Source organism: Cynocephalus volans, chromosome 16 (genome assembly GCF_027409185.1).
Source record: "Cynocephalus volans isolate mCynVol1 chromosome 16, mCynVol1.pri, whole genome shotgun sequence".
In the NCBI taxonomy this organism is placed as follows: Eukaryota; Metazoa; Chordata; class Mammalia; order Dermoptera; family Cynocephalidae; genus Cynocephalus; species Cynocephalus volans.
This window is the reverse complement of record NC_084475.1, coordinates 56124130-56147896: the sequence shown is the minus strand read 5'-3', so window position 1 is coordinate 56147896 and position 23767 is coordinate 56124130. Positions and strand designations below refer to the sequence as shown.

The window sequence follows — 23767 nt, the reverse complement described above, 5'->3', positions numbered from 1 at the left end:
TAAAAGTGACTTTCAGACACCAGGATGATCTTGAGTATCTTTTTTATATGTGTTATATGTCCTACATATAACACAATTTCATTCTGACCATTTTGCTTATTAATACTGTTTATTCAGAGGTTACATACTATTCATTCAGAGGCCATTTGATTTGCTCCATGGCAGGTAGTTAATAATAGTAAAAAAGTAAAATTCTACCAATCCAAGAGTTAAGAGAAAGTATGAATATTGGAGTGTTAATCTTTTTAAGCCCCCCACCAAAGCACCTTTACTCCCCCAAAATTTGTTTCCCTGAGGCACCTGGAGAAATAAAGAAACCCAAGACAACATGAAGCGTACCTTTCAAATATTTCCCTGAGGATCACTGTAAACTTTAAAAAAAAAAAAGAAAAGGTAAATTTGCCTGCGTGGAATATTCTATTTATAGTTTAATGGTTTATTGGTTCAGTTGAGAGCTGTTGTCATCATGAGGGACTTTTAGTACATCGGCCTGTTTGCTGATTATAGCAAAGTAAAACATTTTGCTTACCTCTTTCTTTTGTTCCCAAAGCTATGCATTGAACAAAAGCCCTTGTTAATATCAGTGACGGATTCTTATTTGAATAAACAAATCTTATTCTAAAATCACAAGCAATATTGATTCTTTATGGCTATCAGTAACTTACATAATTATTTGAGTATAGTATAGGAAAGGATAATGATCTGGATCTTAGGTGTTTCCCCTATGCAGATTTTTGAGGGAAACCAGGTGGTCCCAATCCTTGTTTTTTTGAAACAATCTCATTTCAGTTGGCCAGAAATAAGGTTCTCCTTCCAGAGACTTTCTGGAACCCTATCCCAACAACATACAATATGAAAACTTGACCTTGACTTATTGTTTGCACTGTTTCAACCTGACCCCTTTACTGATAGCTTTTTTGGAGGAGAATCTTAATTTCATCACTTTCTGTTTGCTTTTAGAATTCTGGGCATTATTGGTTTAATATACATCTTACCTTAATTTTTTAGACAGTCTAATTTCATATTGGTAGGTGTACATAAATGAAAGAATTAAAATGATTTATATGAGTGTGCATTTTTGTAAGGATATGTATATAATCAGGTCTGTTTTAGAGTCTATATTGTTACGAAAGTGAATATTGCTCCCCTCCTCCACATATAAACACACAACTTGAACAAATTAAATTTCTAAACAGACCTGAATTTGGTATTTTAAACTTGATTACTACTGGGGGGGAAAGTAATTTCCTAATTTTTAAGGGAAAATACTTGGAAAACTTATTAGAATGTTATTGAAGCTTTGACTTTAGGGAAATCTTATGTAAATGAAAGATATATTTATGTGGCACTTAAAATTAAAGTTTAATATTTAATTTTAAAAAATCGGCAGCTGAATTAACTAACACTGATTCCCTCGCAGGACAGAAACTGAGGAATTATCACCCCCACCTCAAAAAAGATTACCGTTATTTTAAAGTTATTTAATGCCTATGTAAAATTATTTTTCCTTAAGAACACTGAATTATACTAATACCAAGAATATTTAACATGTCCTCAAAAGAAGCTTAAAAACATCTAATGTTAACCTTTCAATACCTAGATTCTGTTCAATTTTGCTTGGTCAACTATCTTGGTAAAATAGATTCTTAGAAATTGATTTTCTTGGGAATTACATCATGGAAGTATTTGGTGAATAACTCATTTCTATTTAAAGTATTTGTTTCCCACAACATCACTTTTAAAATTTAACTTTATCAGGTGTTTATTGATTCATAGATGCTTTATGCAGAAAAAGGGTTATTAATTTAAAAAAAAACATGAAGAAAGAGGCTCTTGCTCAAGTAACCTGGCTTAAGTAAGTTACAACAAGCAAACATGCATAAATATGTCTCCTCAGAAACTTTTGGAAATTTTGATAATGCTAGTCCACAATCTAAATAAGTAAATAAATTTAAATTGTAATTTACATTTTAGTGACTGCAAGGAAATTAATTCAATACTAATTAATATCCTGCCAATTTCTTTGTCATTCAAGTATTGGTAAACATATTTATTGATTATTTTGTATGTATTTAAGCATGTTTTTCTGTTTGAGAGAAATATTCCTATTACATATACAGTAGGACCTCCATATATTTGGGTTCTGCATCTGTGGATTCAACCAACCACAGATTGAAAATATTTGGAAAAAAATTGCATCAGAACCAAACATGCACAGACTTTTTTCCTTGTCTCTGTTCTCTAAACCATATGGTATGGTTTACATATCAACTATTTACATATCGTTTACATTGTATTAGGTATTATAAGTAATCTAGAGATGATTTAAGGTATAAAAGAAGATTGTGCATAGGTTATATGCAAATGCTACACCATTTTTTTTCAGGAACTTCAGAATGTGTGGATTTTGTTATCTGCGGGAGGTCCTGGAACTAATTCCCCATGGTTACCGAGGGACAACTGCATCTTAAATATAGATGAAAATGAAGAGCTGTAGTCAGTTTTAACCCCTTTGAGACTACTCTTAGGAAAGAAAAGTCCAAAAACATGTTGATTTTTAGTATTCAGCATGTGACCAGAGATAGCCCACTTGACATTTTTAGGAGTGGTAAAACAAACGGACAAACAAAAAATTAGCAACATTAACAACAAAAAACTAATTTACATGTGCATTTTTCTGGAGACATAGTGTTCCTGCAGTTGTCTTTGAGACAGTAAGCTAATCAGTGGGTGATATTTTGGTTCCCACTGTTTTATGAAAGTATATTCTTTTTCTGAAAACTTCTCCAGTCTAAGCTGAGAGGCCCATAGAAACTAACCTGAAGTTAAGAATTAACAGAATTAACATGTGCCATGCCTAAATGTACTCCTCCCTTCTTGAGAATGTTCAATTTATACAAAACTGGCATTTGCATTGACTAGAGCAAAATCGATAAGTGGTCCATAAGGTAATCTTTATACAAAGCCAAGTTTCTTTAACTGTTTTTAGATTGTTTTCATGGTTTTATTTCAATACTTTTAAAACTGTATTTTGAAATAGACAACTGTTTACTCTGTTAATGTGAAAAAAAAAAAAACAACAAAAATCAATTTGCCCCATCACATTGAATTTCTTATTAGATGACTCATTTTGAGAATTTTTAAAAAAATCTTGCCATATTGCTTCTCACACACTAGACTGAATAAAAACTTACTTCATTAAAATAGCAAAAGTGTATCATCTGTTTGACTTAAAACTCATCAAGTATACATTTTCTCCTTTATGTAAGTATTATGGTGTATTTTAAGAATATTTAGTTTCCTTTCTAATTTATTTCTGATTAACGACTTCTTTGTGACATATTCTGAACAGAATCTACATATCTATCAATCTACTTATCTGTCTGTCTACATGAAGGGAATTTTTTTCAGTTTCTTAAATTGTAAGATAACTTTTACCTGAAATATCAATATAATTAAAACACATGTTTGGAAATTTTGGATGGTATTTTTTGGAGCCTCACAGATCTGTAAAAATTGGGCATATTATTCTAAAATTCCTGAATCACTATTACTTAGAGTGTGCAGAAGCTCGAGAGTCTAAAAAGTAAAGATTCTTAATAGCCAGGGTTTTTTAGCTATAACATTATCAGAAAGGATTAAAACAGTTTATCATAGTTTATTTTATTTTATTTTTTTCATTTACCAAGCATTTATTATATTATAAAATATATTGGTAAAAGCCAATTTGTGTTGAAACACTTAAAAAGAAGGAAGGATTCCACTGGATTAGTACATTAGGAAAAATCAAATGTTCATTTACTTGTATTTGTCACTGAGCATCTTTTATTTATTTATTTTTATTTATTTTAACATTTACTTGTATATATTTGTGGGGTACTTTGACTCTGATCATCATCTAGAAATTCTCACTGAGAAGCAGCAAACCAGGGTTAGTGAATTGCTGTGAAGAAATCATCTTTTTGACTCAAGATGCAGTTAATTTACAGCATGGCTATCTAAAGGTTAAAAAGTATGATTTTCTAGTGTGTTTCTTCCCCCAAAGCCGGATAAGTTTACTTTCTTAAGCATAAAAATAAGCAATATATCTTTTCAATAAATCTGCTAGCACTGTAGGGCAGCTGTTAACCAAACAGAGCTGGATAGGGTTACTGGAACAATCTCTGAAGGACAGAGCTGATGATTCGGCGATCTGGGAAGAATTTGTTTCAGCTTGTATTCATTGCATTCCTCACTTTCTTCAGATGTAGTAAGATATTTTAAATGCCATTACTCTGAGTTTAAAATAAAAGTAGAAATTCTTATCAACACTATCTAAACAATGCCACTTTAAGTAAAACAAAATTAGTAAATATCTAAAACTGAATACCTTGATACGTCCAAACATAAATTAGGGCGAATGTTTGTAAGGTGGGGCCTTTCTCCTCTAAACTGCATGTCTTCTGTGTTTTGCAAACTGCATGCTTAAAGTTATTGATTATTTTACTCAGTGCAGATTATTTGGTATGTTGCATAGAAAAAAAAAGCATTTTTGTTTTCTTTCTAAAATCTCTCTATTGAACATTAACGTTTGCTTTTATTTCAGCTCAATTTGTACTCTAATGATGGCTAATTGTTATGTTCTATGCACTTCTCTTGTATGCTTTAATTAATGGAGAAGCATATTGCAATAGCTTTTTTGGAAAAAGATTCTAGGAATTTTGCTTTTCAGAGTAAGATTTTCTTTTGCTTTTTTTTTTTTTTTCTTTAAGTTTCCTCTTGGGGAAAGTAAGGTTAATGCCATGTACAGTACTAGTTTTGCATGTGTTCATTTAAATACTAAAAACTGTAGTACTGCTCGATCCATATCTGACTGCTAGGTTTCAATTGACAGCTGAGGATTTGTGACTGGACCATGAATCAAAACGGCAGGCATTTATACCCCAGTACCAGTGAGGATACATTGGGAATTACTTGGCAAAGGTAACATTTTAATTATTTCCAACCCTACACTTACATCTAAAAATTACATGAGCTATAGTGTTTGTTTATAACTAGCTTTACAGAAATATATGTTAAAAATTTAGTTGTTTTGGCTATACCCCCTCTTCCCCTACCCCCCTTCTTTATTTCTTATTTAAATGCAACGTCAAATTAATTTGAGATTATAGCATATTCTAACTGATCACTGGAATTTCTGAATGCTGCCAACTGTTTTATAAAATTTATAAGTATTTGGTGGGGGAGGGAGTGGAATGTGACATTTAGATTTTAGGACCTGAAAAATGAAATGACAGCTTTAGGGTAGATTTTTTTTAACTATCTGAGGATAAAGTATTGCTTTTTCACATTATAAATACTTCTCATTTTGACTCTTTCCTCTATTGCTAACTCTAAGCCATTTAGCTATTCACTTATTCCCCTATCAGAGGGGAAAACCTAGAAGAAAAATTTCAAATTAGTCAATGTAACTATTGGCAGCACCCATAAATTTTAGAGTGAGAATATTGTTGGAACCATAGCTAAAGAAGGAATTTGGTTTAAAGTTTTAACTTCTGTCTGTATATTGATGTGAAAGATTGAATTTATTTGTCTGGTGAGAAATTTATTCTATAATTTCATTTTCAAAATCAGTTTTGATAATTTTCTTATGTATTGGTTTTAGAAAGTAAGTTGTTCTAAGTCAACTTCTTATGCACTATTTTAATAAAGAATAAATTGTGTCATATTGACAAATTAAAATTCATTGTGTAATCGTTAAGTAATAAGAGGTAAAAATTTGCAGAAGAGAGTGAGGTAATACCATAAGGAGTTCACCAGAAGTAGAGCCAACATAATTTTCCTCCCCTGCTATGATTGTAAACTTCCTTAAGTGCCTATGTAAAAGTACATTCTCAGATATCAGTTGTAAGTGGGCTGCCCATGTCCATATTGGTTGATAGAAACTGCTGAAGAGCAGAGTTTAAAAGAATCAGACTAATTTAAATGTCCAGTTTTACTCAGATAAAAATTAAGAAAATTATCTGGATTTTGCTTGTAAAAACTTGATGACTTTGTATTAGTTCACTACCATAATGAATACAATATAACTTTTCTCTTTTTGAAGATTGATATAACATCCACTTTAAAAATGGATGCAGTTTTACATATTGTGAGGTTTTTTTCCCCAAAAAGCTTGTATTATTTCTTCTTTTAAGAAAAAAACCCCAGTATTATACTTATAAAAAAGAAGATAAACTCAATGAAAGCATATTTAAATAGTCTTAATGATTAATCATCTTAGTTAAATTAAATGAAAGTATCTTATTCAAATAGCTTGAATTAATAACTATTTTAAAGCCAACTTAATTGGATTTGATAACACAATGCTTGCATTTTATTTTGTTAAATTACTGTCTTATATATCATGCTCTGCCTATCAGTTAGCAAAATGGCCCATGTCTATATACAGGCTTACCATATTTACAAGAATTCCAAATCAGAGGAAGCGTACTCATGTTTGTAAGTGTGCCTATTGCTGTGTGAACTGCCAAATCTGTTTATTACTGATTGACATTTACTTAATCTAAAATAGGATAGCACTTGTAAAGTACATTAAAGGCAAATAAAGTTGTAAATTATTGAAGATTTAAAGTATAATTTCACCTAGATTCTAATCACTTTTTGAATCAAAACTTTATACCCCAACAAAGAAAAGGTGAGTGGACAAAGAATCTCAGAATACGTGTCTTGGAGTGGATGAATGTGGTGACTAAGCTCAGTTCTTAGGGGAATATTGTTTGTGTTACAAATCGCCTTCTTGGTGAAAAATTGGTGTGGTATTCAGTTTCAGGTCATAGTAAGTCAGAAAAAAATTCAGAATTTATTTAGTTAAGATTTCTTTTTTCCTCCCGCTCTCAAACACAGTAATTTTTTCCTCGGATAAGAAGATAATAATATGTAGAGTGACCTAATAATTCCAAAAACTCTTTAAAAGGTAGCTTTTGGTTTGTTTCTTTTTTATGGTGATTCAGAAAGCACATAATTAATAAGGGTAGGCATCACGTGCATACATTCGACAGGTATTTATTGAATTTCTGTGGTGGGCTGTCCTAACCACTTTGACTGACAGATGCTCACTGATCTTAAAATCTAAATGTCATAAAGGTCAGAATAAAGGTGCTCAAATGAGACAGACAGTTGCTTTGCTTTGTTATAGTTGTCAAAAACGGACACAAGTTGAATCTATATTTGATAATACAAATAGGCCAGGTCTGTGGCACAAATCTTTATTCATAACTTATCGTTTGTGCACTGTGGTTATTTTTAAAACTTAATGTTTTTTTTTCTAGAAAGAATACTGAAAAAGGAAATCATAAATGTCTACAACACTACTATTTTTAAGGTAGATAATAGATATCTGCAGGGCACAGCTACAGTTTTAGATCATCTGAATAAGTTGAAAACATCTGAGAAATGTAGATCTATTCAACCAGAGAATTAAATAATTTGCCATTGTCATGATGGAATAATGAAAATATCACAGGTGATTTTTTCTTGTGGTTTTCACTTTTTGTTTTTAAGAAAAGGCAGTCCCTGGAGACTTTGTGGTAGAAAAGGACAAAGCAAAGTGGGTGTTTGGGTTTTGCTTTGTTTTGTTTCGATTGTTTGTTGTGTGCTGCCATTACTTCACTCGTGTGGTCATTTGTCCATGGTCGCCCCTTTTCTGCTTTATAGCAATCGCCCTGTGGAGGTGTTTTCATACCAGATGCAGCTACTTTTTCAGGACTGGAAATGGCAGTGCCGAGGGCGCTGTGCAAGTATAATCAAAGCTGGAAGATTTCCTCCATCCTCCCCTGCACCCCACCCCAATGTATAAACATTCACTTAGGAACCAAAGCTGACTCTTTTGGAACGTTTTCACAGACTTACTAGGTTACAACCCTGAAGGTGTTTTGCTGTTTTGACCTTAAAATTTTGTGAGCTATTTGTGTGTGTGTGTGTGTGTGTTTGTGTGTGTGTATGCATGTATTCGTGTGCATGAGCAAAGGAGTTACGTGCATTTTGAGAAAGTGATTTTTTTTCTGCAGTTAACCCAGAGTAAAATGTTGGTGAAGGGCTCACAGCTCTCAGGAGGGTAATAGGTGATGAATTGCTTAAGCTAGGTACTGTTGTGTTTGTGCTTTGTCCTCCTAAGTGGACAAATTACAGTGTTGCATATGTGAGTTATATGGGTATAAACACATACAGCAGTTACTCCCTAACTGGCTTTCTTGAAAGTATAGCTAGAACATATCTTGTACTATAAAATATGAAAGAGCAATATAATTGAATGAAAAAGAAAGCCGAAGGACAATCCAAGAATAATATAAACATATGTTATTTTAAAACATTGGAGTGAGTGCTTTATGCAAAAGAGAAACTGGATTTATTGTTTCATTCTCCTTGTCTCCCTTCACCCCTTTAAAGAAAATGCAAAGCCGCAAGTGAGTGGTGGTATGTGTCTGATGGCTTATATAAACATAGAAGAAGCCTTCAGATGGCTAAAATAAACATGCGCGTGTTACTGAAGGATATGTTTACACAAACCATTTGCTCAGCCTCTGAAATAATGAATAAATGAAGATTTTACCGAAATAATTGGAAAGATTTCTGTGTTTCTGCTGATGCCATAATTGAATGGCACCAAAGAGACTTTTATCAGCTTTTTTCCATGTAACATGTGTTAGCAGTTCCTTTCTATGAGTTGAATACTTCATTCTGTAGTTACTTTACACATGTTTTTGTAAGAAATTGTCGTTTATTACTGCAATTCTAGAGAGTTGCTAGATTTCCCCAGAGAAATTTAGCAGCCAGTAAAGGTTATTTGGATCTGGTTGGTCAGGAGAGAGAGGGTAAAGAGGAAGGGTTACTAGCATTCATCTCGTACACGTAACTCTATTTGCATAACACTGCCCTTAACCATTTATTGTTTTCCTTGCTATGTCCATATAGTTTTCTTCGTAAAATGTATGCTCTCAAGAGAGTTCAAAACAGACATTTAAACAAAAATATTTTTTAATATTGGGTTGCAAACCATGTTTGTATGTACATATATGTGTTTACATGTGTGTTTGCATATATGCGTATGTATGTATGTGTGTGTGTGTGTATCCACATGTATGTGGCATGTGTGTGATAAGGGTAGTATGTGTCCTATCCTTAGGTGGTATTAAGAGTTAACTTGCATTTCAGCATTACATTTAGACCATCATGCGAATTCACTAGGTTAGCATTTCCTGCTCTCAGTTTGTTATCTTGACACATAACTACAGTACAACAGCTGGGTTGTTCCTGGAGTTCCTGGGGGGAGCTTTATTCTCCGAGTGCTGAATTTCCTTTTCAGCTGTCAGTGCTAAAGTGTGTTCAAAATGTTCAACTTTTTATGCATCATTCTGGGCCCCTAGCATGCCACTCTGGGACTATGATAGAAATGCTGATCAAGTAGATGAATGGAAGAGTCTTTGGTTTCAGGGGGAGAATTGCAAAAGCCAAAATTGCACATGACCATTGTTTGGTAACAGGGCTGCTAAGTAGTGTTGCTCTTTGTATTTGAATATTCTATTTAAAGGAATTAATTACTCCATTCTCATCAAAATTATTTGCACCCTTTATGAAATCAAAAATAAAAATGTTACCGTTCTTAAAAAATGATCTTGATATGAGACATACAATGTTTGTGATCTGGCTATTGAAAACTATGTTGGGATTTGTTATACTTTTGCCTAACTTTCTCCATTTATAAAGAAAGATTTGTACAACAGGACGTTTCCTCTTTATCTGGGCAAACTCTTCAGAATACTTCCTAAGAAATTAATTGTATTCCAGCCAGACTTGCATGCTGCCATCCCACAGGAAATGGGTCAGCAATCCATTAAGATGCCATTAGATAATCTAATTTGGAACTTAATCTCTAAATTAACCATGCTCCATACTTGAAGCATACTTGAGAGAAAGAAAAAAAGTTTACGTTTGAATCGATAGGGGAGCCGAAGCGTGAAGAAGGCTGTTTGTTTTTTCTGTAGCTGTGGTCACGTCTCAAGCCGTCTGGTAACCAGGAGAAACCAGACATGATGTAATTCCAGATTGAACTTGAACTTCAGGGACTTAGGATGGGGGAACAATGGACCACAGGAATCAATAATGTCCATTTTCCACATGATTATGTTTGGAGCTTTAAGTTAACCTTTACGGGAGAAGCAGCAGGATCTGCAGTGCGACCAAAATGAGATGATCCAGAGACAAGATGTTAGAGGAAAGAAAACAACTTTTTCCGTGATATTTTCTGAGCAGCACTGCAGATTCCAGCAGGATTAGAAAAGTTCCCGCTCTGCAGTAAACCGGTGGCCTGTTCAGAGCACTCTTTGTTCGCTTAGGTAGGACAAACTTAATCTTACGTTTCCTGTCAGATGATTTTTGGCAGCGCTACTGGAGAGGGTGGAGCATGATTCAGAAAATTCCCAAATGTAAACCTTGCTGATTAACCCTTTGCAATGAAAGGAAGTATATTAAACACCTACTTTATTTAGAGATGTTTTATGTAAAGTGCCATATTTACATATGTATTACATCCATAAGAAATCAGCTCCATAGGTGGCAGCCAGTGTATCATTTATTAGCTTATTATTATTATTATTATTATTATTATTATTATTATTATCATCATCATCATGTTTGCTAGAGCTGTTATTGGGTATATAGTGAATTTTTAGTCGTACTTACTTAAATAAAGCCTATGGATGAATAAATATAATAATTAACATAATACGTTAGAAAAGAAAATAGAAAAGGCAAAAGCCTATTTAAATTCAAGAAATTGAAGAACACAAATTTCGAATATTCCAGAACTGTAGAAAGTTAGTTATTCTCCCCCTTGTGCACTTTGTTTTATGTGAAGGCAGATCTGTTGCAGAAGTGAACAGAGTAGCAGGCGCATCAGAAACTGTTCAGTTCCTTAATCATTTGCAATTTTATGCTTCAGAATTCTGAGACAAATAAGTTACGTCTTTTAGAGGTGAAATTGTGCAAATAATGCTGATTTTTGCTTTTAAGTGAAAATCATTTGTGAAAGAATCTCTTTTTGCTTTTGTATAAAACTTACATTTCTATCTAATTTAGTATGCCTTGGGTGGTTTTTCTGTAGTGAAAGGCACTAGTTTGAAGCACCATTTTTGTAGAGAATTTTGTCTGCTGTTGAAGAATCACAAATGTAAATAAGAGGAGCAGTAGCTCTTGTAACAATAGCATTGAAAAGGAGCCCGGGGTAGAGAGGAATAACAGACCAGAGAGAAGGGCTGGAAACCAGCATGTGCTCTCCTCCACTGTGGCACGGTCTGTGGGAGGAGATAAAATAACTACTTTGAGCCTGATAATTCTATATTTTTTTAATTGGTTAAAACCTCCCACAGCTACCTAAGTTGTTATGTATATATGCATGTGCATAATGTAATTTATTTACAGTTAGTCATCTTTATAATAATTCTTCATCTTTTATTTTCCTGTCTAAAATATGAAAAAGATCAAACATAATTTTTCAAAATCTACTTAATTTGGTCTATTGAGGGGAAGAAGGTTTTTTTTTCTTATTTATGTTCAAACTAAACATTTTAAGGAAATAAGTTTTTATTACTTATAAGTATACAGATTACCTTGTTGAAGTATATAGATTATATATACTTTTGAGTATATAGATTACTTTTAAGTATATAGATTACCTTGTTTAAGTATATAGTTTGCCTTGATTATGTAAAAGCTTTTTACTAAAAGAGTACAGTAATTGTAAGGAGCATATTTAATGTTCAGTTGAAGTGGTCCCATACGTAAAGGCTTTTCTTGCACTGTGCTCTTCATTAGATAAAATATTTCACTGGTACATGCCATTATTTTACTTAGAAAATTCCAGTATTCATGCAGGGTAGAGTTAACATTCAATCCAGCATGCCCCAATAACAAACACATCTGAAACAACTGAATATAAAGTAATGAGGTTTGATGGCCTACCATTTTGAAATGTTATTTTCAAAACTGTTGGTCCCCAAGGAGTAACAAAAAAGAAAGCTATTTACCTACTTAGTTAAGAAACAAATACATTTCTCTTTCATTACTATGAAGTGCTATTGCTTGTAGTTAAAATAATTCCACGAACCACCTGCAGTTTATGATATTGGGTGTTTCCCAGAGAGCCCACAAGAGTACTTTGCAGTTCAGGTAAGAGCTAGCCAGGGAGCTTTCTGATACAGATTATTACAAATAGTAATAATCATTAGAAATCATCTTGCATGCAAATAGGATCATTCAGATGGCAATAATGATCCTCAAAAATGGAAAAAATAAATTGAAGAAACCCAAGATCTGTGTAAAGCACTTTGTATATTTCACTTCCAGTCTAGCCTGATCTGAAGTGGAACTCAACCAGCAAATTATTGACATACAGCCACATCTGCACACACAAAGGCAAATACTGCATGCAGCTGAAAAGCAACTGAACTTGTGTAAATAAAATACAGTTATTTGTGCTGAAGTCTGGGCCCAAGAATTATACTTTCATGGGAATTTTAGTGTGTCTAAGTGATATGCACCTTAATTCATAGAATCTTTTATATAATTTGGTGGTAATATAAATTCTAGTCCGGTGAAAAAAGTAAAGTGTGTTTTACAAAAGAGGGAGATGAGGTAAAGTGTAGGGGGGTTAAGAATATATATTATAGAACCACAATTCTCAAGTTCAAATGCTGGCTTCTACAACTTAATAGCAATACAATTGGGCAAGACACTTAACTTCCTAGCTTCAGTTTCCTCATCTGTAAAATCAGAATAATTATAGTACTTTCTTGTAGGTTTGTCATGAGGATTAAGAGCTTTAAGGTAGGTCAAGCTCATAGAATAGTGCCTGGCAAATAATATATACTATGTAAATGTTAGCAACTAGTATATTTATTAAGTAGCATTTTCTTTGTTTTTATACATTAATAGATTCAACTTAAATGCTACCCCTTTATTCCTTCACTGGTCCTAGTGAGCGTTTTTTCACAAGATGCAATCTGTAGACTTTGTGTTGTACTGAAGTAAGCAGCCAGTCCCAGTGCACACATAATCCGGGACAGCACGGTTTCTAACCTAATTAATACTTAATTAACCCACCCTTGCCCAGTGTCTCTGGGCAGATTTTTAGCTATTAATAGGGAAAATTGTTTACTGTGCGTTTTGGGAGAGATACTAATATCTGTGTGTTACTATGGTGCCAATAAAATTAGAGTGATTAGTCAAGAAAGTAAAAAACTTTCCTTCTTGGAAATAACTGAAACTGGTGCAAAAAAAAAAAAAAAAAAAAAAAAAATTAAAGGCAAATCCTTCTTTTAAATTAAAATATCTATTTTATTTCTTATCCCTGCTTTCTGGGCAATTCCATGTTTTCATTATCTATACATAATGTGGTTACTATTACAGCTGAGGTGTGTATAAATATATGCAATTCTAGGTGCTTTCTTTCTATAATATTTTTTAAGCTTCTTGAAAGACTACTTACTACCTTTGAACTAAATATGGTAGTCTCATGATTAAATCATTATGTAAAATCTGAATGGGTAATATTATTATTCCCCTGAAAAATATTAGTATACTGGATACTTTGACACTTTATAAACTGTTTAACAAACGGGTTGCTCAGTCCATTATCAAATAAATACAGACTAATAACAAGTGGATTTTGCCATTCTTGAAGTAGCTCTTATTGTTTTAATCACCTAAAACAAATAGGTGAAGTGAAGCCTTTGACTTTGTTTGGTTTCCAACTGAACTTAATGACCTTATGTATGTTTATTTGATACCCTATGGTTCTTGGTGGTTACCAAACTAAGAGCTAAGGACCCAATCCTTTTTGGCCTACAAGACACAGTCACAGAATGCATAATTTTTTAAAAAATTGTCAAATATTGGTTTGGCCACCCCCAGCAATTTTATATCTTTCTTTCACTGAAAGATAAATGTCTATTTACTCCTTGTAGATGCAAAGACTATTTTAACCAATTTATCCAGGATAAGAAATATATAGTGTATCATTTTTAAAAGGAAGAAGTGGGTATCGTCTTCCCTGTTAATCCTCATTATAGTGTCACCCTAGCAAAACTTCAACCAGACTTGTTTTCAGAGAATAAAGATACATAGAATTTCAGGTTGCTTGGTCACCCAGACCAACCACATATTCTGTGCATAAGTCTGTTCTGCAACATTAGCGAGGTATGGGGCATGGAAAATTCATTGTCTCCTGAAGCAAATACAGAAAACTCTGTTCCAAAGTTCTTTCTAATGTTTGTCTGACTTCTTAAGGAAGCAATGTAATATAGTGAAATGGCTATGGGAATCAGAACAGATTCATATCTAAGGGCTAGGTGGGAGACTTTGGGCAAGTAACTTCATTTGCCTCAATTTCCTCATCTCTGAAATGGGGATAATGATGGCCATTTCAGGAGTTTATTGAATTAAGTGACATAGCATACATGAAATACCAAAGATGGTACTTTGCTCATAGTAGGTCCTCAGTATGGTTATCATCTGGAAATTTCTCCCTTTGTGCTAATTCTGTTTACTTGAATCATACAGAGGTCTGTATTTCTTCCCAACTCAACTGTTGTGTTTTTCCTGTCTCCCTTTAGCTGTTTTTTCAATGATATGATTTGCTGAGTTTCTTCAACAAATGCCATAGAGTTTCTTTCTCTTGAAGACTGATTCCTAGGAGAAACACAATATTTTAGATGTAGTCTTATCAGTATAAAATGCAGCAGGACTGTCACCTACCATTAGTGCCTGAGGTCAAAATAATTTGTTTGTTTGCTTCTTCACTTTTTGAGGGAGCCACATCGTACACTTGGTTAAAATAATGTGAAAATATCCGTGGTACCAAACATTTTATTTTTGGAATTTTGATTTAGCTCTTGTGTATTTTGTTTTTAATGAAATATCTCATTATATACATAAATTAGACATCATTAGGGTGAGTTTGCTTTGTGCTAAAGTACTATCAAAAATCTTTTGTGCTTTTCTTGAGCCTGATTTTTTCACAAAGTACGTATATTCTTTTCTTATTTTAATGGTTATTCCCAGTAAATATTTTCTAAAGATGTGCTTTCAACTTTCAGTCATGCTTATTATCTGTTTACCTAAAGAAAGGTGATTTGGCAATGGAAAATTTAGTAAAAAGAAAATAAATACATGCTTATAGATATATTGCCAAAGTAGCTGAATTTGACCTTGAATATTTTGAAACTTTTCCAGTTATATTCTACCTCTTAATAGATAGAGCTCAGATTGTTGGATTGAACATAAACTTATCCATATAGTTCTTATTCCACTATGAATTAAAACTATTAAGCATTTTACATATAACTAATTTGTATATGTATATACGTGCTTATTTTATCCATACATATGATTATTTGCATTAAATTATATATAGAAAAAGAGTTAGATATGTAAAAAGCACTGTTACATTTTTACCTGAATAACTAGGTAATTTTAGGCATTGTGTCTTTGAAATTATATGATTTAAATTATTTTGTTTGATTAAACATTTTTCTTTAGATTGTTGTTATAGTCTTTGAATTAGTTTTACCAGGTTTTTTTCAATGGGATACCAAAAAAGCTCTAAAAAATGTCTGTGCCTTATAGTTCTGCACTTAACCTACAAATTGGCAATGAGAGACTTGTAAAACTCGTATATGGGGTCTGCATAGTGTTAATGTTTGAAATTTATTTCCCCCCGAAGGTTCATAAACAGTATTGACAAATACATTGCACGCTGCAATTTTGATATGGTCATAATGTAGGATGGGAGGTTTGAAAAGTTTAAATAAACATTTAAATTAAATTTGTTAGGCATTCTGCAGCAAGAGTCCTGTTAGTGAGTAGCATCAATTTATTTTTATTGAGCATTTTCCGAAGAATAATAATACATGTCTCTTCTGAAGAAGTCATTATGATAGCTATTGCAAAATAAACCCTGGATTCTTGGTTTTTCTGCCATTAGTTGGTAGATTTGTACATTTAAGGAGACACATCTATTTTCAATCATTAAAATATACTATATATCCCTAAAGCATGCAATCTCTAAATGACTTTCTTGAGCTTATTTAATTTGGTACCCTTTTGATTTTGAAAAGGAATTTGCTTGTTGTCAATGTGTTTTACTGTCAAGGATTATCTATTTGAGCTTTTGCTTTTGATAACATGCTTCTTACTTCAGGTTAAAACTAATGGATATTTATTTTTGCAATTTATTTTATTTTTAATAAATACTTAGATTCAGCTATGGCCAGACTGTATAAGGATAGCTAAAACTAGGTCTTTTTCTCTATGGAGCTCACCTTTCTGTCAGTAAGGTAATTGCAGTTACAGGTAATTATGATATGAAGTAATAAATGCTGTAATAGGACTGTGTATAAAGGGCAGTGGAACCACAGTTGAGGGGAAAATATATTTCTTGATTCATTATGTAACATTGTTGCCAAATCAGTGATGCAGAGGACAGAAATAATTGTTGACATTGTGTGTGGGAAGAGTGAAAAGTTAAGTCCCTTAGAAAAGGTTTCAATGACAAATATTCTTGTTCTTTAGGATTATGGTTTTTCATCAGATAATGAAGAAATATCTTTCTAGTTTGAATGTAATTATGCCTGCATAATCAATTTTTGCTAATGCTAAGTATCTCTAATTTTAAATTCAGGGATGCCTATTTTCCTTTTATAGGTGACCAAATCACAACATATTCATGAGTGTATGTAATCATGGGAAACACCTTTTAAAAATTTGTAGTTGGATGCAGTTTGAAACAATTAATTGATTTGTTTGTTTATCCCAAAATTTATTAGATATCTACCATGTGCTAGGTACTATACTAGATGCTTAGCAAAAAGAGAAATGGAGTTTACTGTCATGGAGCTTGTAATCTAATCATAAAATCCCTTGAGCATAAAAAGTCACTGTGATTTTTTTTTCTGTTGAAATATTAACTCAGAAATATGTAATTAGATATATAGCAATAAGGCACATTTTATATAGAGGTATCTCCAGAGTTAAAAACAGTTATGTATCAAGTTTTTTTTAATCTAAAATTATTCCTCCGAGTTAATATTCCATAAAGGTTTTTGTACCTTTGGAATTCACATATGATCAAATGAGTATGTCTAGACTGACAGCTACAATAGTAGTGTGCATCTGACCTCATGGTTCCAAAAGTAAAGCAAAAGATACTAAATGAAATTTAAAACACTGAAAGTGTAAAGTATGTCTTCATTCTGGGCCATGGCTAAACTGGTATGTAATTGTCAGGTTGATGTTTTCTCGGTTCATGATTATTTATGCAGCTGTTGCTTAGCTGACATTCATTCTCAGTTGAATATTGAAACAGATTAGGTGTACCCCAAAATGTATGGTGTGGGGTTGTTTTGTGATATGTAGATCTAATGTTATTTTCCTCTATATGATGCTTCTTTAATGAGAGATTATACCAGTAGCAATTAGAGAACTGTTTTTTAAACTTATTTTTAAAGCCTGAAATCCACCATAGGTGAAAGTAGGGCTGATTGGAGAGAGGCAGGAATGTCATCTGCTGACTCCCTGCAATAGTCCTCCCACAACTCCCTCCAAACCCCCCAAATTCAGAGCAGCTCAAATGTGGTATCATTACCGGTGGGGAGGGGCAGGGAATGCTCAGGCTTCTGTTGCCAGCCAATGTAGGAAAACTTGAATTGGAGGGAGACTGGTTCAATCTGAAAGTAAGTTATAGGGAAGGAGAAGGAAACCACTGGAGAGCTAAAGAACTCAGAAGCACAGCTGAGACTCTGTGGCCTCCTACAAACGTTTTCACTCACAGTGTTCTGCATAGAACCAAAAAAGCTGTGTTCTGTGATTTTTGTTTGTTTTGTCTTTGCTGAAAAACTTCAATGATTAAAATATGTTTGGTAATTAGGCATTTAAAAATTGAGTATTATGCACGGGCCTACCTGAAAAATGTATTTTTTCCTCTTGTGAGGGGGAAAGAAATATCTTTCACTACACTTTTCAATTTTATTCAACCCAATAGGCAGGTAAAAAATTGAAACCTATCCTACCACTGAATTAATTGCTTGTGAATCAAAGGTAAAACAAAATTAGAACATAACTGGTAAACCATATTGATACATTGTAGATTGCTGCCTTACTTTTTCTTTTTTTTTTTTTTCCAACAACAAAAAAATCGTATTGCATTTACATCAAAGTGGATCAAAAATTTTAGGAGGAATATCTTCAATCAGTTAGAGTTCAGCAATAGTATATGTGTACTACTCCAGGTTTTTCTGCCTCACAATTAGTTTGCTTTAATGAAAGAAATAGACCATATAGAATATACAGGTATAATATGTGTGATTTGGCACATTTATCTCATATAGAATGTAATTTCGAAGAAAGTTATAGTACAAATTTGATGCATCTGGAATTTATGTCTCTAATATTGTTGTAGATTTAACATTGTGTTTTTTTCTTTTTTTCTTCCTTCCCTGCTGCCCCTCTCTTTTCAACAGTCCTGGTACCTGGGCTAGCTTGGTTCCTTTCCAAGTGTCAAATAGGACACCCATCCTACCGGCAAATGTCCAAAATTACGGTTTGAACATAATTGGAGAACCTTTCCTTCAAGCAGAAACGAGCAACTGAGGGAAAACGAAATACAATAGTTTAAGAAATTTAAAAAAAAAAAAAGGAAAAGAGGAAGACTGGACAAAACAAAACACAACAAAGGGAGAAAGGAAAGAAACTGAAGAAAGAAGATAATAGACCAGCAATTGCAGCACTTACAATCACTAGTTCCCTTAAGGTTGAAACTGTAATGACATAAAAAGGGTCGATGATATTTCACTGATGTTAGATCACAGCCCCTGCAACGTAGCCTTTGTTACATGAAGTCCGCTGGGAAATAGATGTTCTGTCTCTATGACAATATATTTTAACTGACTTTCTAGATGCCTTAATATTTGCATGATAAGCTAGTTTTATTGGTTTAGTATTCTTGTTGTTTACGCATGGAATCACTATTCCTGGTTATCTCACCAACGAAGGCTAGGAGACAGCGTCAGAGGTGCTGGGTGACAGCCATGAGCCAGCCGTTTTATAAGCACTCTGATTTCTAAAAGTTAAAAAATATGTAAAATCTCTGTAGCCTTTAGTTATCAGTACAGATTTATTAAATTTTGGCCCTTAACCCAGCCTTTTCCAGTGTGTAACCCAGTTTGAAATCTTTAAAAAAAAAAAATAAAGAAAAGAAAAATGAAAAAAAAAAAGAAAAAAAGAAAAAAGGAAAAAAAAAACAGTTTGAACACAAAGGCTCTATGGAGGAGATGCCTCTATGTAGGTGAAGTGTTATCTCTGCATGCAACAGTAAAAATTAATATAATATTTTCCCCACAAAAGAAACACTTAACAGAGGCAAGTGCAATTTATAAATTTATATCTAAAGGGGAATCATGATTATAAGTCCTTCAGCCCTTGGACTCTAAATTGAGGGGATTAAAAAGAATTTAAATAATTTTGAACGAATTTATTTTCCCCTCCGTTTTTGAGGGCATTAAAAAGGCATTAAATCAAGACAAATCATGTGCTTGAGAAAAATAAAATTAATGAAAATACAGCACTTATGTTGGTTTAGCTGCAGCCTCCTTGGAGGTAGAATTTATTTATTTAAAATTACTGGTTGCATCAAGAACCCATAGGGTGTACAAAAGGTTCTATAAAATCTGCATTATAGAGACAAAGAGGCAGGCAAATCCATGTCACAAGGGTAAAGCTTACAGTTTACAAACTGGGAACGCCAGGGTGTAGGATATAAAAACGCACTCTTGAGAAAACAAATGTAATCAGGGTGCTGAAAACTTGCATGGTGCTTTCAGACATTAGCCTTGTTCAACAAATTTCTTGTATTGACAGATCCGTAGTGTGCATGGGCAGACACATTTTGCCTCTATGTCTCTTAAAATTTTAATTAAAAATACTCTTTCCAGTAATCCTAATTTGCACGAAGATATAATGTCCACATTACGTGCCTTGCCTTGAAATCTAAAAAACAAAAAACATAAAAAAAAACAAAAAAACAAAAAAGTGACATCACTACACTTGTTTTGCTGCATTTATTATCATTTTAAATCTTTACCATTTTTATGACAAAATATTTTGTACTCCAGACGAAGAAAAATGTGTGACATCATGGATTTTTTAGACAGTTATTATACCTTTATCTCACATTTATAAAGCATATCATGGCTGTGTATAGTTGCCGCTTAAAAATTGTAATCGACCAGCAATATTTTCAGTATTTTGGTGTTTTTTCTATTAACCTTTCATGTTTTTCATCTTCCAATTAATATTTGGGGGGGAGGGGTTTCAAATTTATACGAATTATGCAATACCAAGTTTTGCCTATGTAGGTAGTGCTTTTAGCTGTATTGGTTATTATAGGTAAGTACACAGATTTAAAAAAATAATGTATGCTTTTTTTTTTTGTTTGTTTGTTTTAATTGACCAAAGTGGGTACTGCTATTTTTGCAGTGTGATGAGGTCCTTTTGTGTACTGAGAGATGGACAGGGGATTTTTTTTTAATATACATATATATATATATTCTGGGGTGGGTGGGAGGATTTTTTAACACTTTACAGTGTAGCTGTGAAGCAGTGCACCCTGAGATGGGCCTGGGCTGCAAAGCGACTGTTCTGCCTACTGTGACAAACTTCAACTCTTACACAGGTTCCCCCTCTCTAACTTCCCACCTGGGGTGCAAGCTGAACTCATTTCTCGTTTTCATAACAACACAATAGTAAGAGCAAGCAAACACAACAAATTCTCCTGGAGGCAGACTTGGCTTAAAAAGGCAGACTTGGCTTGGTGGTAGTTTTTTCTTGAATGTTCCAGATCCACAGTGGAGAGTGAGCCTGTCTCATATTTGGCAAAGATATTAGTTGAAATGTCCACATAGTGGATGTTGGATGTTAAACACTATTGGGGTTTAAACATGAATGTACTTTCTCCTACAAAACACATGAGACCAGGTGGAGAGAGTGCTCCCAGATCTGTCCCTGCCACTTCTCTTCCCCATCCTCTCATTTCATGAATGACAGGATCTGATTTACCTGTGACTTACTATGTCAGATGGATGGCGGTGCACTAGGGTTTTTTTTTTTTTTTTTTTTGAAGTATCCTGAAGATTGAACAAAGGTTGCTATTATTGAATGTATTTGGACTGATAGATTAAAATCAAAGTTCAATTTTTAAGGAACAAAAAAAATAAATAAATAAACCTTGTTAGGTTTTGTTTTTACCTGCCCTTTTAAACTGAGAACCAGAGCAGGAGGGAAATATAGAATTTTAAGAAATTAATTTTCCTGTGGATGAATTAAGCCCATTAGATGCTGATGGGATATTTTTAAGGGATGGTACCTCAAATGTAGATTTGATTTAGTTTCCCTGGAGGGCTAGAGGGTGAATGGAGGCTGGTTTCGTTTTGCCACCCTCTCCTCCCCTCCCCCCGCCCAGACCTCCCTCCCTATCCAGTCCCATTGAGTGAATTCATTACTAGAAGGAAAATTTTTCAGAAGTAGTGACATGAGATAGGCTGTTTTCAGGAGCCCCGGACCCCCTTCCCCCAGGTCATAGTCTAATAAAATAAACTGTCAATTGTTCTCACAGCATATCGTTTAATAATGAATACTTTAGAACAATGCTTATGGGCTAGAGAATTGAATTTGATTAGCCCATTCAGTTTGATAGCCCAAACGCTGAATAGCACAGCGGGATCCTAGCAGCGCAAGTTCAGAAGTAAGTCCAATCATTTCTATGATACTTGCCCTGGTAAAAAACAGATCATCTCAGCCAACGTCTTCATGTATCTTTGATCTAGTAGGTGAACAAATTAACCTCACAGGACACGCAGTATTCTTTAAAGGCAGACTCGCTCTCCTTTTTGCCAGTGAACGGGCAGTTTTAGCTAAATGTTACACACTGTGGGTATTCCTGCCTGCCTCTTGAATACAAAGGCCTAGTTCAAGTGTTGCTTTTTTTTTTTTTTTTTAATTCCTTTTTTTCTTCTCCTCTCCTCTTGAGATAAACAGTGAAAAATACTACTATATATAAAACCTCAAATTCATTTTTCGGCCTCCTTCTATTTTACCAGGAAGTATATTTGGACGAAGGGCCCCACTTTTGCAAGTCTTGCACGCCCCTCCCTTACTCAGAACTGCGGAGCTTCAGGATGGCACAGGTCGCCCCAGGGCATCAGCAGGGGGCAGTGTGTCCAGCCACCAGTTCCGTGGCACTGTTCAGCTTTTGCTGTTGCTTTGCAGCCCACCACTCCCAGTGCCTCTGAAGCGTGTTTCCCCTGGAGTGACATGAGCGTTTGAGGCTTGTCTAAGGAAATAAAAAAAATAAAAGGCAGTGAAGGAGACTGTACATAAAGACATGGCAAAAATCTTAATTATAGCAATATAGTTATCGGGTAACGTTTGGGTGGGCAGCTCCATTAAAAAATATGTGAATGAATCTGTGAAGCTGCAGGTAGCAAGAAGAGCGAAAGGTCTTCTTAACGAACCGCCTACCTTGTAGACAGTAATTTGTACACTGTATAGTTTTGTTAAGAATTTTTTTTTAAATTAAAATTCCCATGTTTGTAAAGCTAACTTTTTAACAATTATAATGGAACTATATGTTGTTTCCATTTTTAAAGTAAACAAGAATATTCCTTGTTTAGAGACTGGACTTGAGTTAAAACTCTCCAGTCTCTTAAGTTATGTATTAAAAAAAAAATCTGTCCATGTTAGGAGTTATTTCACAGATTCCTGTGCTTGAAAAGCATAGGATACTAATCCTTTAAAAAAGTGTAAATGGAGAAAAGTTATATTTTATGAAGGTTATTTTGTTGTATTTAGTATTGGAAAAGTTGGTTTTCAGAGCATTTCAGAATGTCGGAAGCACCACTGTCTTTTTATTAGTATATACGGCCTTTAGCAAAAGTTTTTGTGATTGTCACGTGATGGTATTTAAGGTTAAGTTTCACAGAGCATTCAGGATAGGCAGAAAATGAAAGCAGTGCTATGTCTCACATTAACGTGTCCTCAGGGAGCAGAATCTTGGATTTGTGACTTGTAGCTTCATAAGGACTCAACGAAAGAGATTGCACAGGGACATCTTCAGCAGTGTGACAGCAGGACATGTTCTTTACCTAGACTCAAAATTCTATGTACTGTGTGGAACGATGAAGGCTGCAGAAAGCTCTCCCATATTCAGTGTACAGTATTCATTTTTAATGAAACAACTCTACAATATTGCTGGCAGATAGGCCCCAAGCATGACATTCAATATAGTTTACATGTTCCTGTCGAGGTCTTCTGTTAACATTAACCAGCTGCATGCTTCCTGGACTTTAAGAAATTGGGTTTCTATAGAACACTATTTTTTTTTTATGTGCAGGCTATTCAAGTTCAATAGTAAAAGCTCAAAATTGAATGTTCTACTCCATGCTGAAGGAGCTGAAAGCTGCCTTCTTCATATTTTGCACTTTCTGGTAGTTCCCCTGTTTTTTCTAATTCCTTAAAATTGTGTGGGTGGAGTGGAGCCCTGCAGTTGGGGGGTAACATGGACCACTGATTTTGCCCTTTGACCCTGCACAATGACCTTTGCATCAGCCAAACTCATTGCCATGACAACTCTTTGTACTGTGTCCGTGCCATGTTGGTCACATTGTTAATAGTAAAGGGGACA

At 33.9% G+C, this 23767-nt stretch overlaps 1 protein-coding gene across 10 annotated transcripts in view; it reads left to right on the top strand.

Annotated features, from left to right (window-relative positions):
- Positions 1 to 23767, top strand: part of NFIB (nuclear factor I B) — a 282680-nt gene that overhangs the window by 203870 nt on the left and 55043 nt on the right. For 5 of the 10 annotated variants that reach the window (XM_063080855.1, XM_063080854.1, XM_063080853.1 and 2 more), the window contains 2 exons: positions 4874 to 4962; positions 18552 to 23767. The exon at positions 18552 to 23767 is cut by the window's right edge and continues 1342 nt beyond it. The exons of 1 other annotated variant lie outside the window; for it this stretch is intronic. In XM_063080855.1, the coding sequence (XP_062936925.1) occupies positions 4874 to 4962; positions 18552 to 18681 (219 nt within the window). In that variant the 3' untranslated portion in view covers positions 18682 to 23767. Of the gene's footprint in view, positions 1 to 4873; positions 4963 to 18551 lie in introns of those variants that run through there. 4 more of the 10 variants (XM_063080856.1, XM_063080860.1, XM_063080858.1 and 1 more) reach the window with 3 other exon arrangements.